The sequence below is a fragment of the Leucoraja erinacea genome, chromosome 2 (genome assembly GCF_028641065.1).
Source record: "Leucoraja erinacea ecotype New England chromosome 2, Leri_hhj_1, whole genome shotgun sequence".
NCBI lineage: Eukaryota > Metazoa > Chordata > Chondrichthyes > Rajiformes > Rajidae > Leucoraja > Leucoraja erinaceus.
In genome coordinates this window covers 38,687,641-38,713,548 of record NC_073378.1, presented here as the reverse complement: position 1 = coordinate 38,713,548, position 25,908 = coordinate 38,687,641, and the positions used below count along the sequence as shown (strand labels likewise).

The 25,908-nt window shown below is 43.1% G+C and overlaps 1 protein-coding gene and 1 pseudogene across 1 annotated transcript in view; one reads left to right on the top strand and one right to left on the bottom strand.

Annotated features, from left to right (window-relative positions):
• LOC129708996 (oxysterol-binding protein-related protein 10-like) overlaps positions 1-25,908 on the bottom strand; it is a 161,227-nt gene that overhangs the window by 46,187 nt on the left and 89,132 nt on the right. The window contains exon 7 of the mRNA XM_055655128.1: positions 22,242-22,388. Within this exon, the coding sequence (XP_055511103.1) occupies positions 22,242-22,388 (147 nt within the window). The remainder of the gene's footprint in view (positions 1-22,241; positions 22,389-25,908) is intronic.
• Positions 13,550-13,693, top strand: LOC129716516 (U1 spliceosomal RNA; annotated as a pseudogene).

Here is a 25,908-nt window from a genome sequence, read left to right as displayed (position 1 = left end):
TCTTCCTGAGGAGACTGAAGAAGGTCCATCTGTTTCCTCAGATTCTGGTGAACTTCTACAGCTGCACCATAGAGAACATCCTTACCAACTGTATCGCAGTATGGTATGGCAACTGCTCTGTCTCCGACCGGAAAGCACTGCAGAGGGTGGTGAAAATTGCCCAACGCATCACCGGTTCTTCACTCCCCTCCATTGAGTCTGTTCAAAGCAAGCGTTGTCTGCGAAGGGCGCTCAGCATCGCCAAGGACTCCTCTCACCCCAACCATAGACTGTTTACCCTCCCACCATCCGGGAGGCGCTACAGGTCTCTCCGTTGCCAGACCAGCAGGTCCAGGAACAGCTTCTTCCCTGCGGCTGTCACACTACTCAACACTGTACCTCGGTGATTGCCAATCACCCCCCCCCCGAACACTTCTCCCACCAGGAAAAACACTATGACTGTATCACGCAAATAGATTTATTTATTGCTCATATTCTGTCGCTCTTCTAGGGAGATGCTAACTGCATTTCGTTGTCTCTGTACTGTACACTGCACAATGACAATTAAAGTTGAATCTGAATCTGTTGTGCCAGTGAAAGACAAAGACTGAGAAACAAGAATAAAACTGTTAAGAGACATCAGCCAAAACCTTAGGCTTACCAAAATCAACTGTTTGGAACATCATTAAGAAAAGAGCACTGGTGAGCTTACTAATCGCAAAGGAACTAGCAGGCCAACAAAGACCTCCACAGCTGATGACAGACAAATTTGCTATAATAAAGAAAACACGTTGGCCGGCGCTTCATTCTACAGCAAAACAATGATCCCATATTGCTACAGTAACAAAGGAGTTTTTCAAAGCTAAAAAAGTCAATTCTTGAGTGGTCAAGTAAATCACCCGATCTGAACTCAATTGAGCATGCCTTTTATATACTGAAGAGAAAACTGAAGGGGACTAGCCCCCAAACTTAGCATAAGCTAAAGATGGCTGCAACACTGGCCTGGCAGAGCATCATCAGAGAAGACACCCAGCAACTGGTGATGTCCATGAATCGCAGACTTCAAGCAGTAATTGCATGCAAAGGATATGCAACAAAATACTAAACATGACTACTTTCATTCACATGACATTGCTGTGTCCCAAACATTATGAAATGAAAGGGTGGTGAAAACAAAATGTATAAAAATGGCCTTTATCAAAATCTGACAATGTGCACTTTAATCACGTGTTTTTTTCTATTGCAAATCTCAAATTGTGGAGTGCAGAGGCAAATAAATAAATGATGGGTCTTTGTCCCAACCATTATAGAGGGCACTGTACCTTTGTCTTCACTAACCTTTTCCTTTTTACATTCTTCCTATAAACAGAATGTCCAAATACAAATACAATATTCTAAATATTTAGTGAGTTTAACATTAGCTCCTTGCTGTTTATCTTGTCTTTAGACAACAAAATCAAAAACTTTTTTGATGTCCGAACATGACGGCCTGTGGCATTTATCTACAGGCATCCCTATTCCATATATAACCATATAACAATTACAGCACAGAAACAGGCCATCACGTGCCGAACACTTACTCTCACCTAGTCCCATCTACCTGCACTCAGACCATAACCCTCCATTCCTTTCCCGTCCATATTTCTGTCCAATATATTTTTAAATGATAAAATCAAACCTGCCTCCACCACTTCCACTGGAAGCTCATTCCACACAGCTACCACTCTCTGAGTAAAGAAGTTCCCCCTCATGTTACCCCTAAACTTTTGTCCCTTAATTCTCAAATCATGTCCTCTTGTTTGAATCTTCCCTACTCTCAATGGAAAAAGCTTATCCACATCAACTCTGTCGATCCCTCTCATAATTTTAAAGACCTCTATCAAGTCCCCCCCTTAACCTTCTGTGCTCCAAAGAATAAAGACCTAACTTGTTCAACCTTTCTCTGTAACCTGGGTGCTGAAACCCAGGCAACATTCTAGTAAATTGCCTCTGTACTCTCTCTATTTTGTTGACATCTTTCCTATAATTTGGCGACCAAAATTGTACACCATACTCCAGAATTGGCCTCACCAATGCCTTGTACAATTTTAACATTACATTCCAACTTCTATACTCAATGCTCTAATTTATAAAGGCTAGCATACCAAAAGCTTTCTTTACCACCCTATCTACATGAGATTCCACTTTCAGGGAACTCTGCAGTTATTCCTAGATCCCTCTGTTCTACTGCATTCCTCAATTTGCTACCATTTACCATGTACGTCCTATTTTGATTTGTCCTGCCAAGGTGTAGCACCTCACGCTTATCAGCATCAAACTCCATTTGCCATCTTTCAGCCCACTCTTCCAAATGGCCTAAATCTCTCTGTTGACTTTGAAAATCTACTTCATTATCCACAACACCACCTATCTTAGTATCATCTGCATACTTACTAATCCAATTTACCACACCATCATCCAGATCATTAATGTATATGACAAACAACAGTGGACCCAACACAGATCCCTGAGGCACCCCACTAGTTACCGGCCTCCAATCTGACAAACAGTTATCCACCATTACTCTCTTAACCAACATTCCATGTGGAACCTTGTCAAAAGTTCATATAGTCCATATAGACAACATCCACTGCTTTACCCTCATCAATTTTCCTAGTAACCTCTTCAAAAAATTCAAGCAGATTAGTCAAACATGACCTTCCAGGCACAAATCCATGTTGACTGTCCCTAATCAGGCCCCGTTTATCCAGATGCTTATATATATTATCCCTAAGTATCCTTTCCATTAATTTGCCCACCACTGACGTCAAACTAACAGATCTATAATTGCTAGGTTTACTCTTATTCCCGTTTCTAATGACATTTGAAATATTACTGTCATAGCCCCTGCTATTTCTACACTAACTTCCCTCAATGTCCTAGGGAATATCCTGTCAGGACCTGGAGACTTATCCACTTTTATATTTTTCAAAAGTGTCAGTACTTCCTCTTCTTTTATCCTCATGGTTTCCATAGCTACTCTACTTGTTTCCCTTACCTCACATAATTCAATATCCTTCTCCTTGGTGAATACCGAAGAAAATAAATTGTTCAATAATTCCCCATCTCTTTTGGCTCTGCAGATAGCTGTCCACTCTGACTCTCTAATGGACCAATTTTATCTCTCGTTATCCTTTTGCTATTAATATAGCTGTAGAAACCCTTTGGATTTACCTTCGCCTTCACAAAGCAACCTCATATCTTCTTTTAGCTTTTCTAATTTCTTTCTTAAGATTCTTTTCATTCTTTATACTCCTCAAGCACCTCATTTACTCCATGCTGCGATCATAATTGTAGATCTCTCTCTTTTTCCGAACCAAGTGTCCAATTTCCCTTGAAAACCATGGCTCTTTCCAATTATTAATCTTTCCTTTCAACCGAACAGGGACATAAAGATTCTGTACTCTTAAAATTTCACTTTTAAATGTCCTCCATTTCTCTTCTACATCCTTCCCATGAAACAAAATGTCCCAATTCACTACTTTTAAATCCTTTCGCATCTCCTCAAAGCTAGTCTTTCTCCAATCAAAAATCTCAACCCTAGGTCCAGTTCTGACCTTCTCCATAATTATATTGAAACTAATGCTATTGTGATCACTGGACCCGAAGTGCTCCCCAACACATACCACCGCCACCTGACCTGTCTCATTTCCTAACAGGAGGTCCAGTACTGCCCCTTCCCTAGATCTATTTAAAATTACTCATAGTGACATCAATTTAATTGCTCTATTATTTACAAAATTGATTAAATAACATTTTTTCTACATGGTACCACAGCTGCCCATATTGTTAGCTTAAAGGTGATGCTTTTCAGAGCAATCAATATCACCATACACCATACCTAATTGATATCCTCAACAAATTTCAGTTATAGTCAAAACGGCACTTCAGTCCAACACGTCCATACTGACTAAGATGTTTCATCTAAGCTAGTCCCATTTGTCCATGTTTGGCCCATATACTTGTCAGCCTTTCCTATCCATGTACCTGTCCAAATATATTTTAAATAGTGGTATTATATCTGCCTCAACTACTTCCTCTGGCAGCTTGGTTCCGTATACCCACCATCTTCTATGCGAAAAGGTTGCCCTTCAGGATTTTATAAAATCTTCCCCCTCACAATTTAAATCTATGCCTTCTAGTTCTTGTTTCCCCTTTCCTGGTAAAATGACTGTGCATTCACCCTATTCAATCCCCTCATGATTTTATATACCACATGGAGTAATATAATATAACCATATAACAATGTCCTAGCCTGTCTAACCTCTCCCTGTAGCTCAGGCCCTCAAGTCCTGGCAACATCCCTGTAAATGTTCTCTGTACTTTTCAAGCTTAATGGCATTTTTCTGAAAACACGGTGACCAAAAATGAGCACAATATTCCAAGCATGGCCTCATCAATGTCTTGTACAACTGTAACATATTTTCCCAACTTTGCTCAATTTCCTGATTGATGAAGCCAAACAGACGAAAAAGCTTTAGTCTATCCACCCTATCTACCTGCCTTGCGACTTTCAGGGATCTATTTACAAATACACCTAGATTTTTCTGCTTGCTTCTCAGGGTGAAGCTCCTGCCTTGGTTTAGCTTCCCAAAATGCAATATCTCATCCCAAAATGTTCCCTCAGTATATGAATCCATTCTGCTGCATGAGTAGCATGAGTCACTACACCAATTGGTGTATGTGACAATAAATGAACCTTTGAACCTTTAGTAACTACTTGTACCATACACATTTATTTCTAACCAGTCATTTCAACTTTTCTTTTTTTTTTAATGCTTTTTTCCCTTACCAACAAATAACTGAATTTATTAGCTTTCCGCGTAATCCCTTTCACTTCAGCTGCTATATGCCTCTTGATATTATAGATGATGGTGTATTCTTACATTTATTGGAGACCTTTCACTGCAATTGTGGCAAGATAATATTGTATTGTGCAGCTTTTTGGGAATGCTTCAATTCCATCTATAGATCAAGAATGAGAATGTTAGCTAGAGCCTAAATCAGAAGCATAATTCCTGTGTTTGCAATGAAAGCAAAAACAAATTCCTTACAGTTGAGTATATAATGTTGCTGTTAAAAGTAAATGGAAAGATATATCCTGGAGGCTTCATGTTTAAGAAAAGTCATGCTCAACTAAAACATAACTCTTTATTATGTTCTTGTGGAGTCAAGAAAGAGAGTAACCTGTACAAAATTGTATTGCTTGAAAATAAAACACAAGGGAACATTACATATTGTTGATTTTGAAAGCAATGAAATGCATGTTTAACCCGTAAAATCTACTGTTAGTATATATAATGATAAAATAAGAAAATCTATAGCTGAACATGGTTAAATCTTTTTTTTATAATCTTCCTTCATGACTTTATTGGAAATGGTGGAGGGAAGAGGTGGATCCAGAACAATGGTTCCAAGTTCAATGGTCAATCTTGTAAATAAACTGATCTGAGAATAGGCAGGGATCAGAAATTAGTTGATCAACAATCTACTATCCATCAATTACTCATGGAAAATAAACCTAGACCAATGTCAGGCATGTTCAGGACAGGTGCAATACCACACAGATCATAATTTCTTCCTTTAATTATGTACCAAACAAGCAATAGTGATTGTAAAACCATGTGCCAGCAGATTGGCAAAAGGAGGAAACTGGCACAAAAATAACACATTCATTTACCGATAAAGATAATTTGTAAAAATGTTGTACAAAATGATTCCCAAATATACATATGCAATGCCTCAAGACAAAATAAATTTAACGCTTCGGTGCAGAACATTGACACCAAAACGCAAAGTGCAATCACTGTAAAATGATACAAACTTTTTGAATCTGTGTATCTGGTGCCCACTGAAATAACATGCAGATTTATCATGCACATCTATCAATGACTACTCAGAAGTACACATTTATATAGTGAAGGATAATGTTGGAGCTCCTAGATGTTCCTCATCCTACAGAATCAATATCAGGCAGAACTAATAAAGCTCAATATGTAATATTCATTGCCCATATCTGAATTAACACTTCAAATAAAGAAATGAAACGTCGAAACGTCAAATAATGAAGTGAAACGCCGAAACGTCACTATTCCTTCGCTCCATAGATGCTGCCTCACCTGCTGAGTTTCTCCAGCATTTTTGTCTACATTCAAATAATGAAGTTCAATTTTCAATTATCACAATAACTTTTTCAATCCTGCATATTAAATTTGATTATCTGCCATAGATATGGTTTCCCTCATTATTTAAAAGCCTTTAAACTTGCATGTACAACCGGCATGATCTTTCAAAAATATAAGAAAACAAATAGAGAGACCTTCCTTTCATAATATTGTCCCTATTACAACCATCTTGTTCAGATGTTCTCTCTTTGCTCACTATTTACCATAAACTATCTGAGTCTAACAGTACCTTTTTGATTGGAGGAGATAGTCAAACCAAGAACATAGAATGTAATAATCACACAAAAATGGGCAACTACTTGATAACGTGAAGCTAACCTAACACTCTCTCCTAGTTGCCCCACTTCCACACATATGAGTCATGCAATAATTGACATTGTCACCTGAACTGTGCAGCAGGCCTGGAGTGCTTGGGGCATCAATAAATAAAATTAATTATACAATGCTTGAATATAATCTTCTAATTTTGGCCCAATTGCAGCAAGTGTAAGCTGACAATATTCTTCTACCTATTTCAATGCTTACACTTTCAGAGTCTTTTATGAATCTGAATACGAACTATTCTCCAAGGATGGAGAAAAGCCCAACAGCAGCAACAAACACTCTGAAAGAGTCAGAGCGAGACCATCATAACATTTGGAAAACTGTTACAATCCCATGAGTTAATGCCAGATTCTTCTCTGTATATACTTGGTGTGAACATATCATTGGTTGTGCAATATTAAACTGGTTTTTATTTCACCAACATCTTACACCAATAAACACACCATAATATCTTTGCTCTAAAATGATTTTTTTGATAGATGACTCAGATTCCCATTCTGAGAAGTGTCAAGAGTTTGTTCCATCATTGTTAAAAATTGCTAACTGTGTATTTTCTTCAAGTTTTTCTTAAAATATACGCTTAACAACTGATGAACTAGTTTAGTTCAGTTTCCTTTATCATTTTGATGGTTACTTTACTCTCATCTGAGCCTTTAATGAATAGAGATTCTTGAAAGGTCTCTTCCATTGGAAGAAAATAAACCCCATTTGATTGGTCTGATCCTTGAGAGCCAGTCCATCAACTAGGAGCTTTAAGGGATATTAAGGCATGTTTGTCTTTCCATCCGCTGCCTTAAATCATGAGGTTCAATGATGCTCCTGTTAAGATGTCCAGGGCCCAAGTTTTCCATGGCAAATACGGAGTCATTAAGATGCTTGTGGTTTTCTCCAAATATTTTGATCCTGGGTATAAAAGGAAAACAGAAAAAGTATAAAGGAAATACCTGTAGCACAAAATAGACAGGCCATTGAGATTTCCTACAAAAAAATATTGGTAATCTTTTACAAAGAAAGGTTGCCAAGGGATCATTTCTGTCTAACCCACCTGTCAACGAGCATCTGAGTCATCTGTAGCTGTGTCCATTTCAGTTTCACCTCTGCATGTCATTAAAGTGATTGTGTGATTTTCCTGAAATTAATGATATATCTCCAGGCATTATTATTTATGACAGTATTTTCTATTTCTTTTATATACATAATTAGGTACATACTCATGCTTGCCACTCTTTTCCCTTCCACCTTTTATTTCTTTGTGTTGGAGACCTGAATGGGATGTAAATTATTTCTTCCTTTGGTTAACATCATTATACTTATCATGTCTACATTAATGTTACTATATTCAGAAAATGAAGTGTTTTACAGAAACATCTGCGTAAGAAAAAAAAAGTTCGATCTTAAGGCACTGAAAACCCAGTAGGAAAATTACCATATGGGTCCTACCATCAGCACAATATTAAACTGCAGCATTGCATCCAAGTTTCTGCTTGTTTACAAGTACTGTGTGTTCTGCAATGCAGCAGCTTCTATTGTTAATAAGATTAAGCCAAAAAATTGTTTCGGAGGTTGAGAAAAGTTGAGGAAATTTATTTTTACCACAAATTACAACAGAATCAGTCCTTAGGAAAATTTCTGAATAACTTTCACATACCTAATTATCTCTTTAGAAAATTATCTATTCATTGCCACTTGTATTGCAGGTGTTTATTAGTTTATGTATAATGGCTGTGATTATCTGCCTATAGCACTATAGCAGTGATTACAAATTCAGCTGTAAAGGAGATGGGAAGCATTGCGATTCTGAAAATTACGAAATAGGTGCAAGTCCTTTTATATCAGCAGAATAATAATAATAATAATAATAACTTTATTTGTTAAGCACCTTAAAAACAACCAAAGCTGACCAAAGTGCTGTACAGAAAAAAGAAAACAAGCAAGACATCATAAAACAGGCAGAACAACAGAACATACAACTAACACGAGGCGGATAAATTACAAACAAAAATCCAAACAATAAATTAAAAAACATAAAACACGAGTACGAACAACGCAGCAAAACCAAGCAAATAAAGTTAATAAACAATTCAACACCTCACTGGTCTACAAAGGCCATGGAGAATAGATATGTCTTCAGGAGTGACTTAAAAACAGCTAGAGAAGGGGCCTGTTTAAGCAGAAAGCTTACATATGCACTGCAATCCTGTTAAAACGATTAGTATTACAAATTAATAATTTTCGCCTTTTGACTATGTTAACAGACGGAAGGAAAACCAAGTCAGAGCATTTTGTAAGGCTCCCTAATTCATGAGATGCATGGGAGGAATGGTCATCACAACTGGTTTAATAGATTACAAGGGCAGAATATCTATTATTATATAAAACTCTCGTGCCATCCGACCGGCTGCCTTTCTGCCTTTTGATTCGTTCCATCGTGTGATGTCACAATGCCCAATGCTCGCAGATGTCCAATCGGAATGGCCGATGCTCGCAGATGTCCAATTGGAATGGATCCATTTACATGTACGGCTGCCGGCTGCATTTCTTCCTTTGATTCCTTGCCACGCCGAATCCAGACGCACAATCGCCGAGATCTTTTCCATTTCGGTAGAGATTTCACTTTTCTTTCTAAGTATCCGCTCCTCATTACATTTCGTCGTGTTTAAGTACACGTTTTTAATCAAATCCTTCCCCCCCCACCCCCCAATATTTCAAAAATAAACTGGCTTCTCACCCATAGAAGCAGCCATTTGGGTAGACATTTCACTTTTCATTCCAACTATCCACTCCTCATTAGATTTCGTTATGTTTATGTCCACATTTTTCATTAAATCCTTCTCCCCCCCCCTCCCCTCCCCACCAACTCACTCATTTTGTCGCCTCCTGCTGGCCAGCGACCATACCGGCTGCTGGCGCCCGCATCTCGCCTCAAAGACGCCATTTAAAACCAGCCGCACTGCTCATTCCTGAGCCGCTTGAGTTGGAGGACCACGTCTCCCGTGGGGGCTACGGGTTGGGAACGGCTGCGTTGGGGGAACGGGTCTGCCCTTGGTCTAGTAAATATATAAAAAGAGTCTGCAGAAAGTGCCTGACCCAAAGTGTCCCCTATCCCCCTCAGATGCTGCCTGACTTGCTGAATTTGTTTTACTCATACAATATAGCGCAGGAACAGGCATGTCGGCCCACAATATCTGTGCAGAACATAATGTTAAGATCATAATTTATCGACCTGCACATAATCCATATATCTCCATTCCCTGTGCCTGACCTGCCCACACCAACCATCATGTTCCATTTAAACTAGTCCCACCTGCCTGTGCTTAGCCCAAACCCCTTTAAACCTGTCCTATCCATGTACCTGTTCACTTGCTTCTTAAACATTGTGATACTACCTGCCTCAACTACCTTCTCCGGCAGCTCGTTCCATACACCCACCACCCTGTGTGTGAAAAATTTACCCCTCAGGTTCCTATTAAACCTTTCACCTCTCACCTTAAACCTATGGTTCTTGATGCCCCTACTCTGGGCAAGAGACTCTGTGCATTTACCCAATCTATCCCTTTCATGAGTTTGTACATCTATAGAATCTCCCCTAATACTCCTGCTCACCAAGGAATCGAGTCCTAGCCTGCTTAACCTCGTAAGCTCAGTCTGAAGAAGGGTCTCGCCCGAAACATCACCCATTCCTTCTATCCAGAGATGCTGCCTGTCCCACTGAGTTACTCCAGCATTTTGTATTTATCTTCTGTGTAAACCAGCATCTGCAGTTCCCTCCTACACACAACCTCTCTCTATAGCTCAGGGCCACTGGGTATGGCAACATCCTCGTAAATAAATCTTCTCTGTACCTTTTCCAGCTTGACAACATATTTTGTATAACATGGTGCCCAGTGCTGAACAGAATACTCTAAATATGGCCTCACCAATGTCTTATATAACTACAACATGACTACCCAACCTCTATTCTCAATATGTAGGAAGGAATTGCAGATGCTGGTTTAAACCAAAGATAAGACAAACAGTGCTGAAGTAAATCAGTGGGAAAGGCAGCATCTCTAGAGAGAACGTAGTTGGGTGACGTTTCAGGTTAAGACCCTTCTTCAGACTGAGAGTCGGGGGAAAGGGAAACAAGAGATATAGACAGTAATGTAGAGATATAGAACAAATGAATGAAATATGCAAAAAAGTAACAATGATAAAGAAAACAGGCAATTGATAGCTGTTAGCTAGATGAGAGTGAGAAGCTGGTGCGACTTGGGTGGGGGGAAAAAGGAGAGAGAGGGAATGTAGGTTCACTTGAAGGTAGAGAAATCAATATTCATACCACTGGGTATAAGCTGCCTAAACGAAATACGAGATGCTGTTCCTCCAATTTGCGTTTAGCCTCACTCTGACAATGGAGGAGGCCTAGGAATGGGAAGGAGATTTATAGTGTTTTGCAACCGGGAGATCAGGTAGATCCAGGCAGACCTAGCGAATGTGTTCAGTGAAACGATCGCCAAGTCTACGTTTGGTATAAGAGCACATACTGAACAACAGATACAGTAGATGAGGTTGGAAGAGGTGCAAGTGAACTTCTGCCTAACCTGAAAGAACTGTCGGGGTCACTGGACAGTGTCGAGGGAGGAGGTATACCGGCAGGTGTTGCATCTCCTGCAGTTGCAGGGGAAGGTACCTGGGGAGAGAGTAGTTTGGGTGGGAAGGGATGAGTTAACTAGGGAGTTGTGGAGGGAACGCTCTCTGCAGAAAGCGAAAAGGGGTGGAGATGGGAAGATATGACTAGTGGTGGGATCCCGATGGAGGTGGCGAAATTGTCGGGGAATTATTTGTTGTATGCCACGGCTGAAGGGGTAAGAGGTATGGACAAGGGGACTCTGTCCCTGTTGCGACGGGGGGAAGGGGGAGCAAGAGCGGAGCTGTGGGGTACCAAGGAGACACTGCGAGGGCCTCTTCTATTCTCAATACTCTGACTAAAGAAGGTCAAAGTGCCAAAAGCCTTTTTGACCATCCTATCTACCTGTGACGCCACTTTCAAGGAAGTGGCTTTCAAGAATATCTACCCCATCTTTGGGGTTTGTGCCACTTTGAAGGAACTATGTACATGCACTCCTAGATCCCACTGTTCTGCAACACTCCACAGAGCCCTACCATTCACAGTGTAGGTCCTATTGTGGCGGTCCCTATCATTGTTAGTCTTCCCAAAATGCTCACCTCAATTATCTCTGTAACTGTATTAAATTCTACTTTTGACCTTGATTTATGACCTATAGTATGTTTTCTGGTGGTCATTTTCAAAACTATTCAGTATGTTTTCTGGTGGTCATTTTCAAAACCCCTTTTCTCCTTGAAAATAAACCATTTTCTTTAAATGTAATGAAAAAGGCGGATCCATTGCTTATACAGACTAAATTAGAATCTTAAAAAATTAGGATACAAATCCTTGAAGAATATTTTGCTGATATCAATGCCTATAAGATACTTTGCAATACCTTTTACATTGCTCTGTTCTGAGGCTAGATAACACTAGAGAGGCTACAAATGCAGAGGTTAAATAATATTGTAAGAGATCATGGTGTACAGGATAAGCAGAAACCTCTTCTTAAACTTCTGTATTATTCCCACCATCAGAATGTAGCCATTTTCCACAGTTGTTTCTCTCTTTGACTGGACACAAAATGTGGGAATTTAAGATTTTTATCGGCTCAAATGCTCTTCATGCTATAATTACACGTTTGTTAGGAGTATAAATCATTATAAACAAATCACGATATTCAATGCATGTCTTGACATCAGGTAACAGTGCAGAGAGTGGTGAACGTTGCCCAGTCCATCATAGGCTCATCACTTCCTTCTATCCAGTCCACCTTCATGAAGTGCAAGGCTGGTAGTATCATCATTGATGATTTCACTCCAGCCACTCCCCTTTCTCCCTTCAGAGAGAAGATACAGGAGCTTGAAAGCTCAGACATCTAGACTTAAGAACAGCTTCTTCACCCCTGCTATCAGACCTCTGCACCAATCAGAGACACCAGGAACTGCAGATACTGGAATCTTGAGCAAAATACAAAGTACTGGAGTAACCCAGCAGGTCAGGCAGCATCTGTGGAAAGAATGGATAAGTGGTTTCGGGTTGGGACGCTTTTCAAACCTAAAAAATTCTCGACCCGATTCATCATCTATCCATTCACTTCCCAGATGCTGCCTGGCCCACTTGGCCTGGCGCCATGTTTTGTTCTGAATCAATCATCTCTTTCACACCCCATTCCCTGGGTTGCTGCCACATACTATTAATACCTCTACCTCATTTGGTTATTCAGTTATTGTATTTTAATAGGTTATTGTATTTTAATACTCTTGCTTAACTTGGATTTTGCATTTGTCATTGTATTACCATATGCATAGTTTATTCTGTGAATTTCATGTGAACTAGGAATTTCATTGAACCTTGGTGTATATAACAATAAAGTAATCTAACTAGGCATCATCAACCAAATAGCTGCATTACAGTCATTTGACCCAAGAAGCAAAGTTCTCATGGAGACACAAGAAACTGCAAATACTGGAACCTTGAGCAAAATGCCAAGGGAGCTGACACTCCTACCCCAGTGCTATTGCACTAGCCATCTCCCTTGTCGAGGGATTGATGCGACAACGGAGTTTGAGCTATGCCTCCTCCAATTTATAGCACACCCTTTTGCTCCCTCTTTTGAGGCTAGCTAAGGAGGCCAGGGCTGGGCTGGCTTAAACGCTGGGCAGGCGGACGAGAACAGGAGTATGCCAGGGGAGCAGGATCAGGAAGAGCTGCTGGGTGTCGTGGGCCACTACATGGCTCCTCCACGCGACCATCTTCCCAACAAAGCCCTGCAGGAGAAGGCCTTTCTAGAGGTAAATCTGCAGGCAGCTGGGTCAGCAGACTCGCAGTCAAGAGCTAAAAGCAGTGAAACGGAACCCATACAAACCAACTCAGCGGAGTGAATTCTGAAGCTCCTAACACCGAAAATCACCGCCTTTGCTCGTTTCCACGGATCATACTCACCTGGTAGGCGAGACGCCATGATCACCAAGGTGGTTCTCCCAGGAAGAGGCTATCCCTTTGCACTTCGAGTGTGCTGACGCCTAAGATGTTCCCAAATTCGGGATACTCGACTGACATTTGTGCATATAAGACCTGCCCTCAACCCCAAATATACGGGAAAGTGACCATTCCCACTAATTCCTGCAGGCCCCTAACTGTGGTCGGACGGGGGAACCTGCGAATAGCGTCCATCCTGGTCGGCAGAGGCACCACCCCTTGTTCAGTCACGCGGTGGCCGAGGAAGTTGATAGCAGTCACCCCGAAACAGCACTTGGACGCGTTTATAGTTAAGGCGCTGACACAGTTGACGGAGGTGGGTGCAGTGCTCCTGCCGCGAGCGACTGGCCACGAGTATGTCGTCCAGGTACAAAAAACAAAGTCCAATCCCGCTGAAGAGCGGGTTACAAGTGGCCGCCGAATTCCTGCAGGATGTCCCTGTGGTCGAACTGCGGTCCCCCTGCCGTATGGCACCACCAGCGTGTAACAGTCAGAAGGTGGCCCACGAAAACGTTCATCCCTAGCACACACGCAGTCCATAAGCCGCTGAAAGGCCTGCGCGGCGTTCTTCAACCCAAACGGCATCCGCACAAATTCGAAAAGACCAAATGGTGTGATAATGGCTGTCTTCGGGATATCGTCGGGGCGGACTGGAATATGATTGTACCCTCGCACGAGGTCCACCTTGGAAAATACGGATGCCCTAGCCAGATGGGCATTGAAGTCCTGAATGTGCGGGACCGGATACCTATCGGCGACGGTCGCATCATTCATGCGCCGGTAATCGCCACACGGGCGCCAGCCCCCGTCCTTCTTAGGGACCATGTGGAGCGGTGAGGCCCTTGGGCTATCGGAGGGACGCACGATGCCCATCGCCTCCATCTGGCGGAACTCCTCCCGAGCTAGACGGAGCTTGTCTGTGGCGAGACGACGTGCCCGGGCGTGCACAGGTGGGCCAGTAGTGGGGATATGGTGTTCCACCCCGTGCTTCGGGGTGGAGGAGTGGAAGTGGGGTTCGAGAATGCCAGGAAAATCTGCCAGGATACGCGCGAAAGTCGCATCCACGGATGACAGGGGGCCATCAGGGCGTACTACAGGATCACCAGTACGGAGGAAGACTGGCTCCAGCGTGACAGAGTGCGTCAGGCGCCGCCGCTTGAGATCCACGAGCAGTGAATGGGCTCTAAGGAAGTCGGCGCCCAGCACCGGCTGGGAAACGTCTGCAATGACGAACCTCCACGAAAACGAGTTGCGGCCAAAGTTGAGGGGAATGGTGCAAAACCCGTAGGTGCGAATAGCACTCCCGTTTTCCGCAGTGAGGAGGGGGCCTTGTTTTCCCGCCCGGATGTCAGTGATGGAGGGAGGCAGAACACTCACTTCCGCACAAGTGTCGACGAGGAAACGTCCCCCACTGCGGCGATCCCAAGCGAAAACGCGATGAATCGTGCCGGCCGCCGAAGGAATAGCTGACGACCGGCCCTTTAGTTTCCCGAGAACGAACAGGGTGGGCGACAAAGCTGGCTGCAGCTCCCCAGCGGCGATGATAATAACACCAACCAGCTTTGCTGGCGTCTGGTTGAACTGCAGGCTGGTTTGAGCGCCAGCGACCTCCGCTGGCGTCTGGTGAAACTGCAAGCCGATTTGGCTGGTTTGAACGCCAGCGACCTCTGCTGGCATTGGTTTGAACTGCAGGCTGGCCGTGCTGGAAGGACGTGCCTGCTGCTGAATGCGTAATGGCCGCCGGTATTGCCGCGGGGGCCGACCGGGAGCAGTGGAGATGCGGTGGATAGCGGTCCCGACATGCTCTGAGTCTTCAAACGCCTCGGGAAGGACGTCCACTGCTTCCAGGTTGCGATGGCGAGAATTCCACAGCTCGTCGGCATGTTCACCCAGTGCCAGCATGTCGGTAAACGGATCCCTGGCGAGCTGCATGCGAATGTCGGGAGGCAGCTGCTGCAGGTAGGCATATTTAAAGAGAAAGCACGGCTCATGGTCCCCCATTAGGGTGAGCATGTCTTCCAGGAGGGCAGACGGCTGGCGGTCGCCCAGGCCGTCCATTCTGAAAATGCGAGCTGCCCGCTGGGCATCACCCAGGCCAAACCTCCTGATGAGAAATGCTTTAAGGCCAGCATATTTGTTTGCTACCGGGGGGGGCCCTGAGGAAAGGCTTAACCCGCCTCGCGATCAGTTGGTCAAGCGAGCCAACCACGTAAAAGTACTTAGTCTCATCCTGCGTGATACCTCGCACAGCAAACTGGGCCTCTGCCTGCTGGAACCAGGTTTCGGGTTCTTCAGTCCATAGAGTTGGGAGCTTCAGCGCAACAGCGTTATTATCCATCACGACGCGTGATGAACGATGTCGGGGTCACCAGTGTAGTGGCCTGGTCAAGGTCAGGAAAAGACCGGACGCCAGGCGGATTCAAAAGAAGCTTTTTAATTCCAACAGTTCAAGAACACACACCGACACTCTTATCTCTACCCCTCGGGAGTCGACCGGTAAACCCCGTGGCAGACCAACGCCCCTGTCCCTCAATCAGCGAGGGGGATGATCCAAGGAGTGGCCTACCCCCCAGGGACCGCCACAATACAGTCAATGGCAAGACCCTTAATGATATTGATGTACAGAGGGATCACGAGGTCCAAGTCCACTGCTCCCTGAAAGTGGCAAGACAAGCAGAGAGAGTGGTAAAGAAGGCATTTCCTATACTTGATTCATCAGTCAGTGCAATGAGTATAAGATCTCATGATGTCATGTTGCGGCTTTCTAAGACTTTAATAAGGCCAAAGATGGAGTAGCGGGGAAGTTCTGGTTACCCCATTACAAGAAGTATGTGGAGGCTTTGGAGAGGGTGCAGAAGAGGTTTACCCAAATGCTGCCTAGATTTGAGGATACTACCGAGAAGGAGAATTTGGATAAACTTCGATTGTTTTCTTTGGCATGTTTGGAAATATATAAAATTATGAGATGCATTGATACATATGGCTCTAATCCCTCTAAATCTTTCATATCTATGTACCTGTCCAAATGCCATTTAGATATTGTTATTGTACTAGTCTCAATGATTTCCCCCAGCAAGGCCCCTTTCCAAAACTATGCAAAAGCATTTTACATGTGCGCGGAATCTTTTTTTCAAACTTACTTTATAACCACTAAGCAAAATAAAAAATTTAAACTACTTGTACTTTTACTCTCAAACACACTGATCTTCATAATGGTTTCTCCATTTCCTTTTTACATACTTTTCGAACTCCCAGCCAACTTATTTTTTGTATTTATTTAGTACTTATAAAACTGTTGTTCCAAATACTACAGATTTAATTAAAATGACAATTGCAGTTTAGGAGATGAAATAGATCGTCAAAATGCTAATATCTCTGGCACATCTATAGGCCTCAACATATTTCTCAAAAATACTTGCTGTCAATGAACTAGTGGTAATGGAAGTGAACAATTATGCTTGAGATATGACAGCATTAGAGCACATATTTTAATTTTCTGATTATCAGGAAACTGTTGAAATTAGTGTAAGTTTGCCAGTAAATCACAAGAACATTCTACTACAGTAGGTCTTCAAGGTATTATAATCAGGTCACCAAAGCACTGCAACAAATTGGCATTCATCAAAACTAATCATAACTCCCCCTGAGAAGAAAAAGCATAATGCATTTTGCTGCTAATCAATTTTATAGCTCATAGCACTAAGTGGAAGAAATAGAACTATTTTACTTCGGAGTCACGTGAGTGACTACGTGAAGACCCCGTCCAGCATGCATGCGCGACATAGCGTCTCACGCAGTGCACAGCGACGGATGGGAGTACGAGCTCTCCCGCAACAATTTGAAAACGGACCTTCAGGTAAGCAAATCTTACTCTGAGGACATGGTGTTTTCGAAACCCTGTTCTGCTTTATTTTAAATAGGAACAGAAGAGGGAAAACACCAAGGAAGGTTTTTTCCCCGTCGGGCTGCTATGGACCAGGATTCCTGCAGTGGGGGGGCGACCGGCGACACCTGGACCGCACAACGCTGCGGTCCACAGTCACCGACAGCATTCGGAGCCAAGCCCAGCGCCGCTAGCACAGCTCAAGGGAACGTTGGTAACCAACCGCAGCGGGCTGGAGACAGGCACACGGAAGTCGGACCGGCCGGTTCACTCAGCAGAGCCCGGCACGGTAGACTACCGCCCGAGAGCGAGAAGGTGACCATTTCAAGCCTTATGGAAAGGCTCATAGAGCAAAAGCTCCAGCGAGACTTGCGCCGGGAGCTGGGGCAATCTCACCAAGGGAGCACAAACACTCCCGCTCCAGTGCACTAACAGCACTGGCCATCGCATCTCCCTCAACAGAGGGGAGCGTTGGCGACCAGGACTGGGCTGGTCAAGAAGAGGCGTCACTGGCTGAAGAAAATCGGGAGTATGCTTGAGGTACAGGACCAGGAAGAGCTGCTGGGTGTGGTGAACCGCTACGTGGCAACACCACGAGCGAGACAGCCGTTACAGCCTAAACTGGCGGCCAGCTTACTACCTGTCCTTTAAACATAGAGATAAGTCAGGTAGTCATTGAGGCGTTGGACTTCATCACACCTCCCCAAAATTGTATTTGCCTGCGATTACTGGGGGTACATTGAGCTGGGTATTTAAACCCAAAAACTTAAAATTGCAAAAAATATTGATACCCCTGATGTCGGCTATCACTTCACATGCTCATTCCATGGACAGGGTTGACATGCCAAAACACCCTGGCTCTACTGTGCAACACAGTATGTGATTGGCAACCTCTGGAAGGAGATCATAAGACCTGACCTCAACCTCAAAAATTCGCAGGGCTGTGTAGAACGCCGGCTTCAGAACCACAGATCCTGCTATTTGGCAAAGAATTACCAAATCAAGCCTAAAATCTGGACGAAGAATCCAAGGCATTCGGCCTCATGAGGGCAGGACGTGGAATGAGCAAACCACGCAAAACCCAGACGGCTGTACCTCTACGCATCCACCAGTAGGCGTCTACTTCATGGTACTGGTGAGAGCTCGGGGCCCGCATACCATCCCCACAAGTCTTTCGGGACAGGGCCCAAAGCGGGCCCCATGGAAAATGCGCCACCCCCCAACAACACCACCCCGACAGACAAGGAACCAGAAACCGAAGAAATGAACACACCACCAAACAACAGTGGAGGTAGGTGTGTCTGGTTCCTACCATCACATAAAAGGTGAGGGGATTATGCTAACACGGGGGGAAACTACACCTGTTTTTGGAAGCATGAAGAACTATCACACTTGGTAGTTATATACCAAAAAGTATTCAAGGATAAAAATTGAATTTAAGAAAAACTTGCCACCAGTTCAGCATGCACCCCAAAGGGGTTTTACCCTCTTACTAAAAAGAAAACATGAGGGACAAGCTGAACTGGAGAAGTTACATACAAAGGGGTCATAAAGAAGTCTAAATATGAACCTTTGGAATTCGTATTAAATTTACTAAAACCAAAAAAGATGGTGAATGTCGCACCATCATTGACTTAACCACATTGAATACTTTCGTCAGGTATACGCACTTTAATGGAAAACATTGTAACTGCCAAACAATGGATACCTAAGGATACTTTATGGTAGGCATCGACTAAAAAGATGCATACTATTCAGTACCCTTTCATAAAGATCATCGTAGATACCTAAAAAATTTACCTGGATGGGGTAACTATGGCAGTACAAATTATAGACTATTGGTCTAATATGAGCCAAAACTGTTTTCCAAGATATTTAAACCAGCCCTGACACTATTAAGGAAAAATATTGTCATGGTATATCTCAATGATATTTAACAATAGGCAAAACCATGGAATTAGCTAATTCAGCAGCATTAGCTACTAAAAACTTATTTAACCTTGGGCTTTGTCATACATCCAGATAAATCTACGTTGACACCATCCACAACTATGGACTATCTTGTATTCAATTAACTCAGTCCACATGTCTATAACGTTGCCAAAAGAAAAGTCAGCAGAATTAGCATAAATCTGTAACAAATTAATGGTTAACAATCAACCAACCATTCGACAAAGTGGCAAGAGTAATTGGGAAATTAGTAGCAGCGTTATCAGCTACTTAACTTGGACCTTGGCATTAGAGCAAAGGTGCTAGCGTTTTTTAAACATACAGGTCACTTTGACTGAACCATGAAATTGCCTATTTCAGACCTATAATGATGGAAAGAGAACATTTTGCATAGTTCCAGTCCCATCATTTATCAATAACCCATATCCAGAACAGGTGGTAGATGGACTAATCTAGTCATCACTACTACAGACACTGCACATAAAATCTAGTTTGAAATGTTGGGTGCGTTCTCTGGGTTAAAAGCATATTGTTCAAAAGTGCACCGTTTTACATGTTCGTTTACAATTTGACAATATCACAGTGGTGGCCTATACTAACGACATGGGCGGGATAAAATCGATATCATGTGACAATTTGATCAACACAATCTGGTAATGGTGTGTCGACAAACATATTTGGCTATCAGCAACTTACCGACCAGGTAAGCTAAATACTGTGGCAGACATGCTAAACCCCAAAGTATTTGCTGAAATTACAAAGCAATATGGAACACCAGATATCGATTTCTTTGCATCCCGACTGAATCACCACGTACCGATGTATGTCGCTTGGGAACCAGACCTTGAGGCAGCGGCGATGGATACATTTTCGCTGAACTGGGGTTTTTTTTTCCCCCTTTCTGCCTCATCAGTCAGGTACTACACAAAATACAGATGAACTTTGCTTTGGACTTTTTGGTAGTACCCGACTGGCCTACACAGCCATGGTTCCCAGTGGTCCTTGACAGGGTCATTGAAACCCATGACCATTCCCAGCAGACCTGATCTACTGATCCACCCTGTATCAGGCGAAAGTCACCCATGCCATGACAGAATAAGCCTACTGGGTTGCAGATTCCAAAAAGACCTTTTCATGGACCTGGGATTGTCAAATAGGACCATGGACACGATGACAGCATCTCACCGACTTCCACCAAGAAACAATATCTCTCCAGTATAAGAAAATGGGAAACATACTGCTCGAGAATAGAGACAACCTACTAATCAACCACCATATCTATGTACCGGAGTTCCTGGCCAGCCTTCACCACGATGAAGGTCTGAACTATGGCACTATCAAATGTGCTAGAAATGCACTGTCAGCCTATCTAAGACAGGCACCAAGGGAAACAGGCCATAGGGTCTCGTCCACTGGTGGCCAAATTAATGAGAGGTACCTTCTATTCAAAACCCCCTAGACCTAGATATACCAAGATCTGGGATGCCAGCGTTGTCCTGACATACCTAAGGGATGGCCACCAGCCAGATCCCTTATTCTGAAAACAGCTACCCTGTATACGGCCATGCTGATGGCTTAGTCTCAGGGTCCAGTCCTTTTACCTACTCAGACTGGACAATATGGTCATAACATCAGACCAAATAACATTCACCATCCAGGAGCTGGTAAAACAGAGTAGACCAGGAACTTCAGGACTCATTATGGAATTCCGGGCGTACCCACCTGACCACCGTTATGTGTCATGACTCACCTTCTACAATATATCAACACAACCTAAAATTCCAGAGGGAGACAAAAAGCAACGGGTCAGCCACAAAAAAGCCACTGGGTCAGGGTACCGAGTCAACCATCACTAGATGGCTCAAACAGGTATTGGGAACTGCTGGAGTGGATACCGGTATTTACACATCTCACTCCACCAGAGCAGCATCCACGTCGGCGGCTAACAGTATGGATGTGCCATTGGACCTACCCTGGTAACAGCGGGGTGGTCCATGGAAAGAACTTTTTAAACATTCTACAACAAGCCATCAATAAAACCTGTTTCACTTGCAGAGAGAATTTTAGACGCTGCAAAAAATATATAATTTAAGCCCGGGGGAGCATTAATTTCCTTGTTATTATTTTCAAATAATACCATTGTTGTTTTACAAACAGATTCATGTTTGATTACGATAACATACTTCCTCCCTTGGATGACTTCGGCAGCGAGTGAAGTATGGGCTGTTACACGGTTTGAAATCACAGAGCTTTAAAATCTTCACGTAGTCACTCACGTGACTCCGAAGTAAAATAGTAAGATTAAACGAGAACTTGCCAGTTTGAAGTTTGATCTGTATTTTATGAGGAGTTACGATGAGGGATTACGTGCCCTCCACTCCCACCCTCAATTAGAGAGATCAACTGGTATCTTAGTTCTCCTTATCTTTACAATGTTTATTTCAATTATTGTGTTTTCTATGATTCCACACCGCTGCTTTGAAGTATGTCGCGCATGCGTGCTGGACGGGGTCTTTACGTAATCCTTCATCGTAACTCCTCATAAAATACAGATCAAACTTCAAACTGGTAAGTTCTCGTTTAATCTTACTATTTTATGTTAAGTTGGCTATATGTACAAACATGGCTATACAGTGGTTTATGTTGTCAGACATTTTCAGTAAGGTACTTTTTGCATCCATATTCTATAGTTATTTTCCCCCCACAATAGTAAGATTGAAATATATAGCATTTGTACAAAACAGCCAACACAATCCTTCATTCAGTATTAAATACATTTGATTTCACAAGTTAAATGGGGAGTTTCATTACCTACCCTAGTAAGATCCATGCCAAGTTTCAGTTGAGAAAGAAGGTGTAATATGACACTCCGTTGATCATCCAGGACTCCCAAGTCATCTTCCACATTCTCTTCACTATCTGTTATCTCGTCTTCAGGATTCATTGATTCAGGACTTTGATGCTAATAAAAAGAAAATGAATTACTTATATAATTGGATAGGAAGGAAATCAAAGATTAGACAGTTTTGAACTAAGCACTACTTTTTTAACACTTGCTCCCCTTTTGTAATGAATTTCCCTTTCAGCATGGATAGGACAGGTTTGGAGGGATATGGACCAAGCACAGGCAAGTGGAACTAGTGTAGCTGGGATATTGTTGGCCAGTGTGGGCATGTTGGGCCAAAGGGCCTGTTTCCACACTGTATCACTCTAAGACATCAAAAACAATATTACTGGAAGAGGAATTAATTAAGAGAGACACTACAGCACAGTTTCGTCATTTTGATGAGATCAGCCATTGCCGTAGAAGGGAAAAGCAATGAACTCACTCTGTATGACTGCAATCTCCATGATCTCACATCCATGAATGAATGACTTAAGCCCCTGTCCCACTTTCCCGCGTTACCACGAATTCTCCCAAGTTTTCCCCTTGATTCAAACTCGGAGAATTACGGTAATAGCCAGCCGTAGGTACTCAGGGCTATATTTTATACTCGTGGACATTTTTTAACACGCTGAAAAAACGTCCCAACTTACCTGATGCCCCGAGTACCCACGGCTGGCATTACGAGCCGCTACGAAATATCTACGGACTCCTACGGCCTCGCTACGGACATTGAATCAAGGGGAAAACTCGGGAGAATTCGTGAGTAACTCGGGAAAGTGGGACAGGGACAGCACATAACCTGGACCACATACCTGGACAGCACATAAAATAATGTTTTTCCACTGCACGTGATAATAATAAACCAAGACCTATATGAAATGCAGATATTGTTACTACAAACTTACTGATATAGCAGACAGACAAAACTGGCAGCAGTTTCATTAAGCTGGCGCAGGTTTCCCAGTCATAATTTATTCAACATTTTTAAACATCACTAAAAATCACTACCTTTTTTAGCTTAGTTTAGTTTATTATCACGTGTACCCAGGTAAAGCTTTTTGTTGCGTGCTGTCCAGTCAGCGGAAAGACAATCTATCGAGCCACCCACAGTGTACAGATACAGGATAAAGGGAATAACGATTAGTGCAAGGTAGTCTGGTAAAGTTCGATTAAAGGTAGTTCGAGGATCTTTCATAAGGTAGATGGTAGCTCAAGACCGCTCTCTATTTAGTGATAGTGATAGTGATTCAGTTTCTATGTTTCTAGAATGCTTCAGTTGCCTGATAACAGCTAGGAAGAAACTGGTTGCCCTCTATTTGCCCCTATAACCTTACGCAGGTTGTCCAGGCATGAAAATAATTTAATGGAATAGCTGAATAGGCATTCTTCAACTGAGATCCTTTGCAAATCCAAGCCTAAAGAGCTTCAGCTTGCTACTTATTTATACAAATCCTCTCTCGAAAATTTTAAAGGTTTAAAAATAGATGAATTTGCATATTAGCACACAGGCATGTTTAGGAAAACAAAATCATCTAATATTTTGAATCCTCTATGGAGGGATCTAAAATAGTTATTTTATAACTAGTAGAGTAACTATAGACTAGAGATGCTGAATTCTAGAAAAATAGGAGAACTGAAGGGAAAACTGCAGGAAATACAGCCTCTGTGCAGGGAAATATATATTAAAAAAGGTTAACTTATACTTAAACAAACAGGTTCACTTCTTAATAAGCAGCCAACTCACAATATAGTTGGTAGACGAGTTCAAAACTTTACTAATTATCGGCCGATGGAAGTGGCAAGAAAACCCCAACCAAGGGAGCAACACAGACCTTGGCTGTCCTCTCTCCACTTCCCTGAACACAGAATTACATGGTATTATATAGTTCTTTTGTCACCTACGCACATTCCAAAGACATTATGGTCAGAGGTACAGAGAATACACATTACTCATCAATCATCGGTTGCATCAAAGGCATCTTGTCATGTGGTACAAGAACTTACATATCAAAGGCATCGGACATTGGTACAAGGACTTACATATCAAGGGCATCGGTCAATTGGTACAAGGTACTTGTATATCAAAGTCACTGCATACCACAAAGGCATCGGACATTGTCTCAATACCCCTCAAGGGCCTGTTCCACTTACGTGTCATTGGCACGCAAATTACGCGACCTCGTGGTCGCGTTGAGGCGCATGGGCATAGTATGGCCGTGCGGGGCCGGTCCCATTGAGTAGCGCGGAGGGGTATGTAGTTGTGCGCGACATCGCGTGGGGTTCCGAAATCTTCACGCGCCAACGGCCTGTCGCGGAACTGACGGGCAAAGTGTGATAGGCCCAAGACCCTGGTGCGATGCAACATCTCACCTTCAACAGCAGCAGAAGTGGGCAAACGATCGCCAAGCTCGGCCTGGGACTCACGGCCGTTGCGGTCCGGATCCGCCCCCACTCTTACTCGCAGAGGGGGGGCCAAGAAAATTGAAGATAGACACAAAATTCTGGAGTAACTCAGCAGGACAGGCAGCATCTCTGGAGAGAAGCCATGGGTGACGTTTCGGGTCAAGACCCTTCTTTTCAGACTGAAGAAGGTCCTCGACCCGAAACATCACCCATTGCTTCTCTCCAGAGATGCTGCCGGTCCCGCGGAGTTACTCCAGCATTTTGTGTCTATCTTTAAATGACGTCACGCGCTCCAGACGCTGTGCGGTCGAATGAAGTCGCACGGGACCGTCGCGGCTCATTGCGACCACGAGGTCGCGTAATTAGCGTGCCAAGGACACGTAAGTGGGACAGGCCCTTTACTGGGATTAATCTGGGCTTCCTCTCTCGTCAAATGGTAGGCGCATTTCAAAGTCATTGGTCATTATCTCAATACACAGCAACCTGAGGCAAGCCTAGACTTGCCTTTTTGTATCAATCTACTGGAGGAAAGCCTGCTTTGAGACGAAATATAAGTTGTAAGCTGGCCCAGGAATCCATTTAATATTTTCTTATATTTTTAACACAATTCAGCCTTATCAATATTTCAATTTGAGACCCTTCATCTTGACTGGAGAGATGAAGCCCTCTGTCCTTTTCCCTCCACAGATTTAGTTTAGTTTGTTTAGTTTATTGTTACGTGTACCGAGGTACAGTGAAATGTTTTTTTTGTCGGGCGCTATCCAGTCATCGGAAAGACTACACATGATTACAATCTAGCCATCCACAATGTACAGATGCAGGATAAAGGGAATACGGTTTAATGCAAGATAAAGTCCAGTAAAGTCCAATTAAAGATATTCCAAGGGTCTCCAATGAGGTAGATGGTAGGTCAGGACTGTTCTCCAGCTGGTGATAGGATGGTTCACTTGCCTGACTACAGCTGGGAAGAAACAATCCCTGAATCTGGAGGTATGCATTTTCACACTTCTGTAACTCTTGCCTGATCGGAGACGAGAGAAGTGGGTGGGACCAGGGTGAGACTAATCCTTGATTATGCTGGTGGTCTTGCTGAGGCAGTGAAGTGTTGATAGAATCGATGGAAGGGAGATAGACACAAAAAGTCATTAAATGCAACACCTCCCACTTGCTCAGATTCAACTGCAGTTTCTCC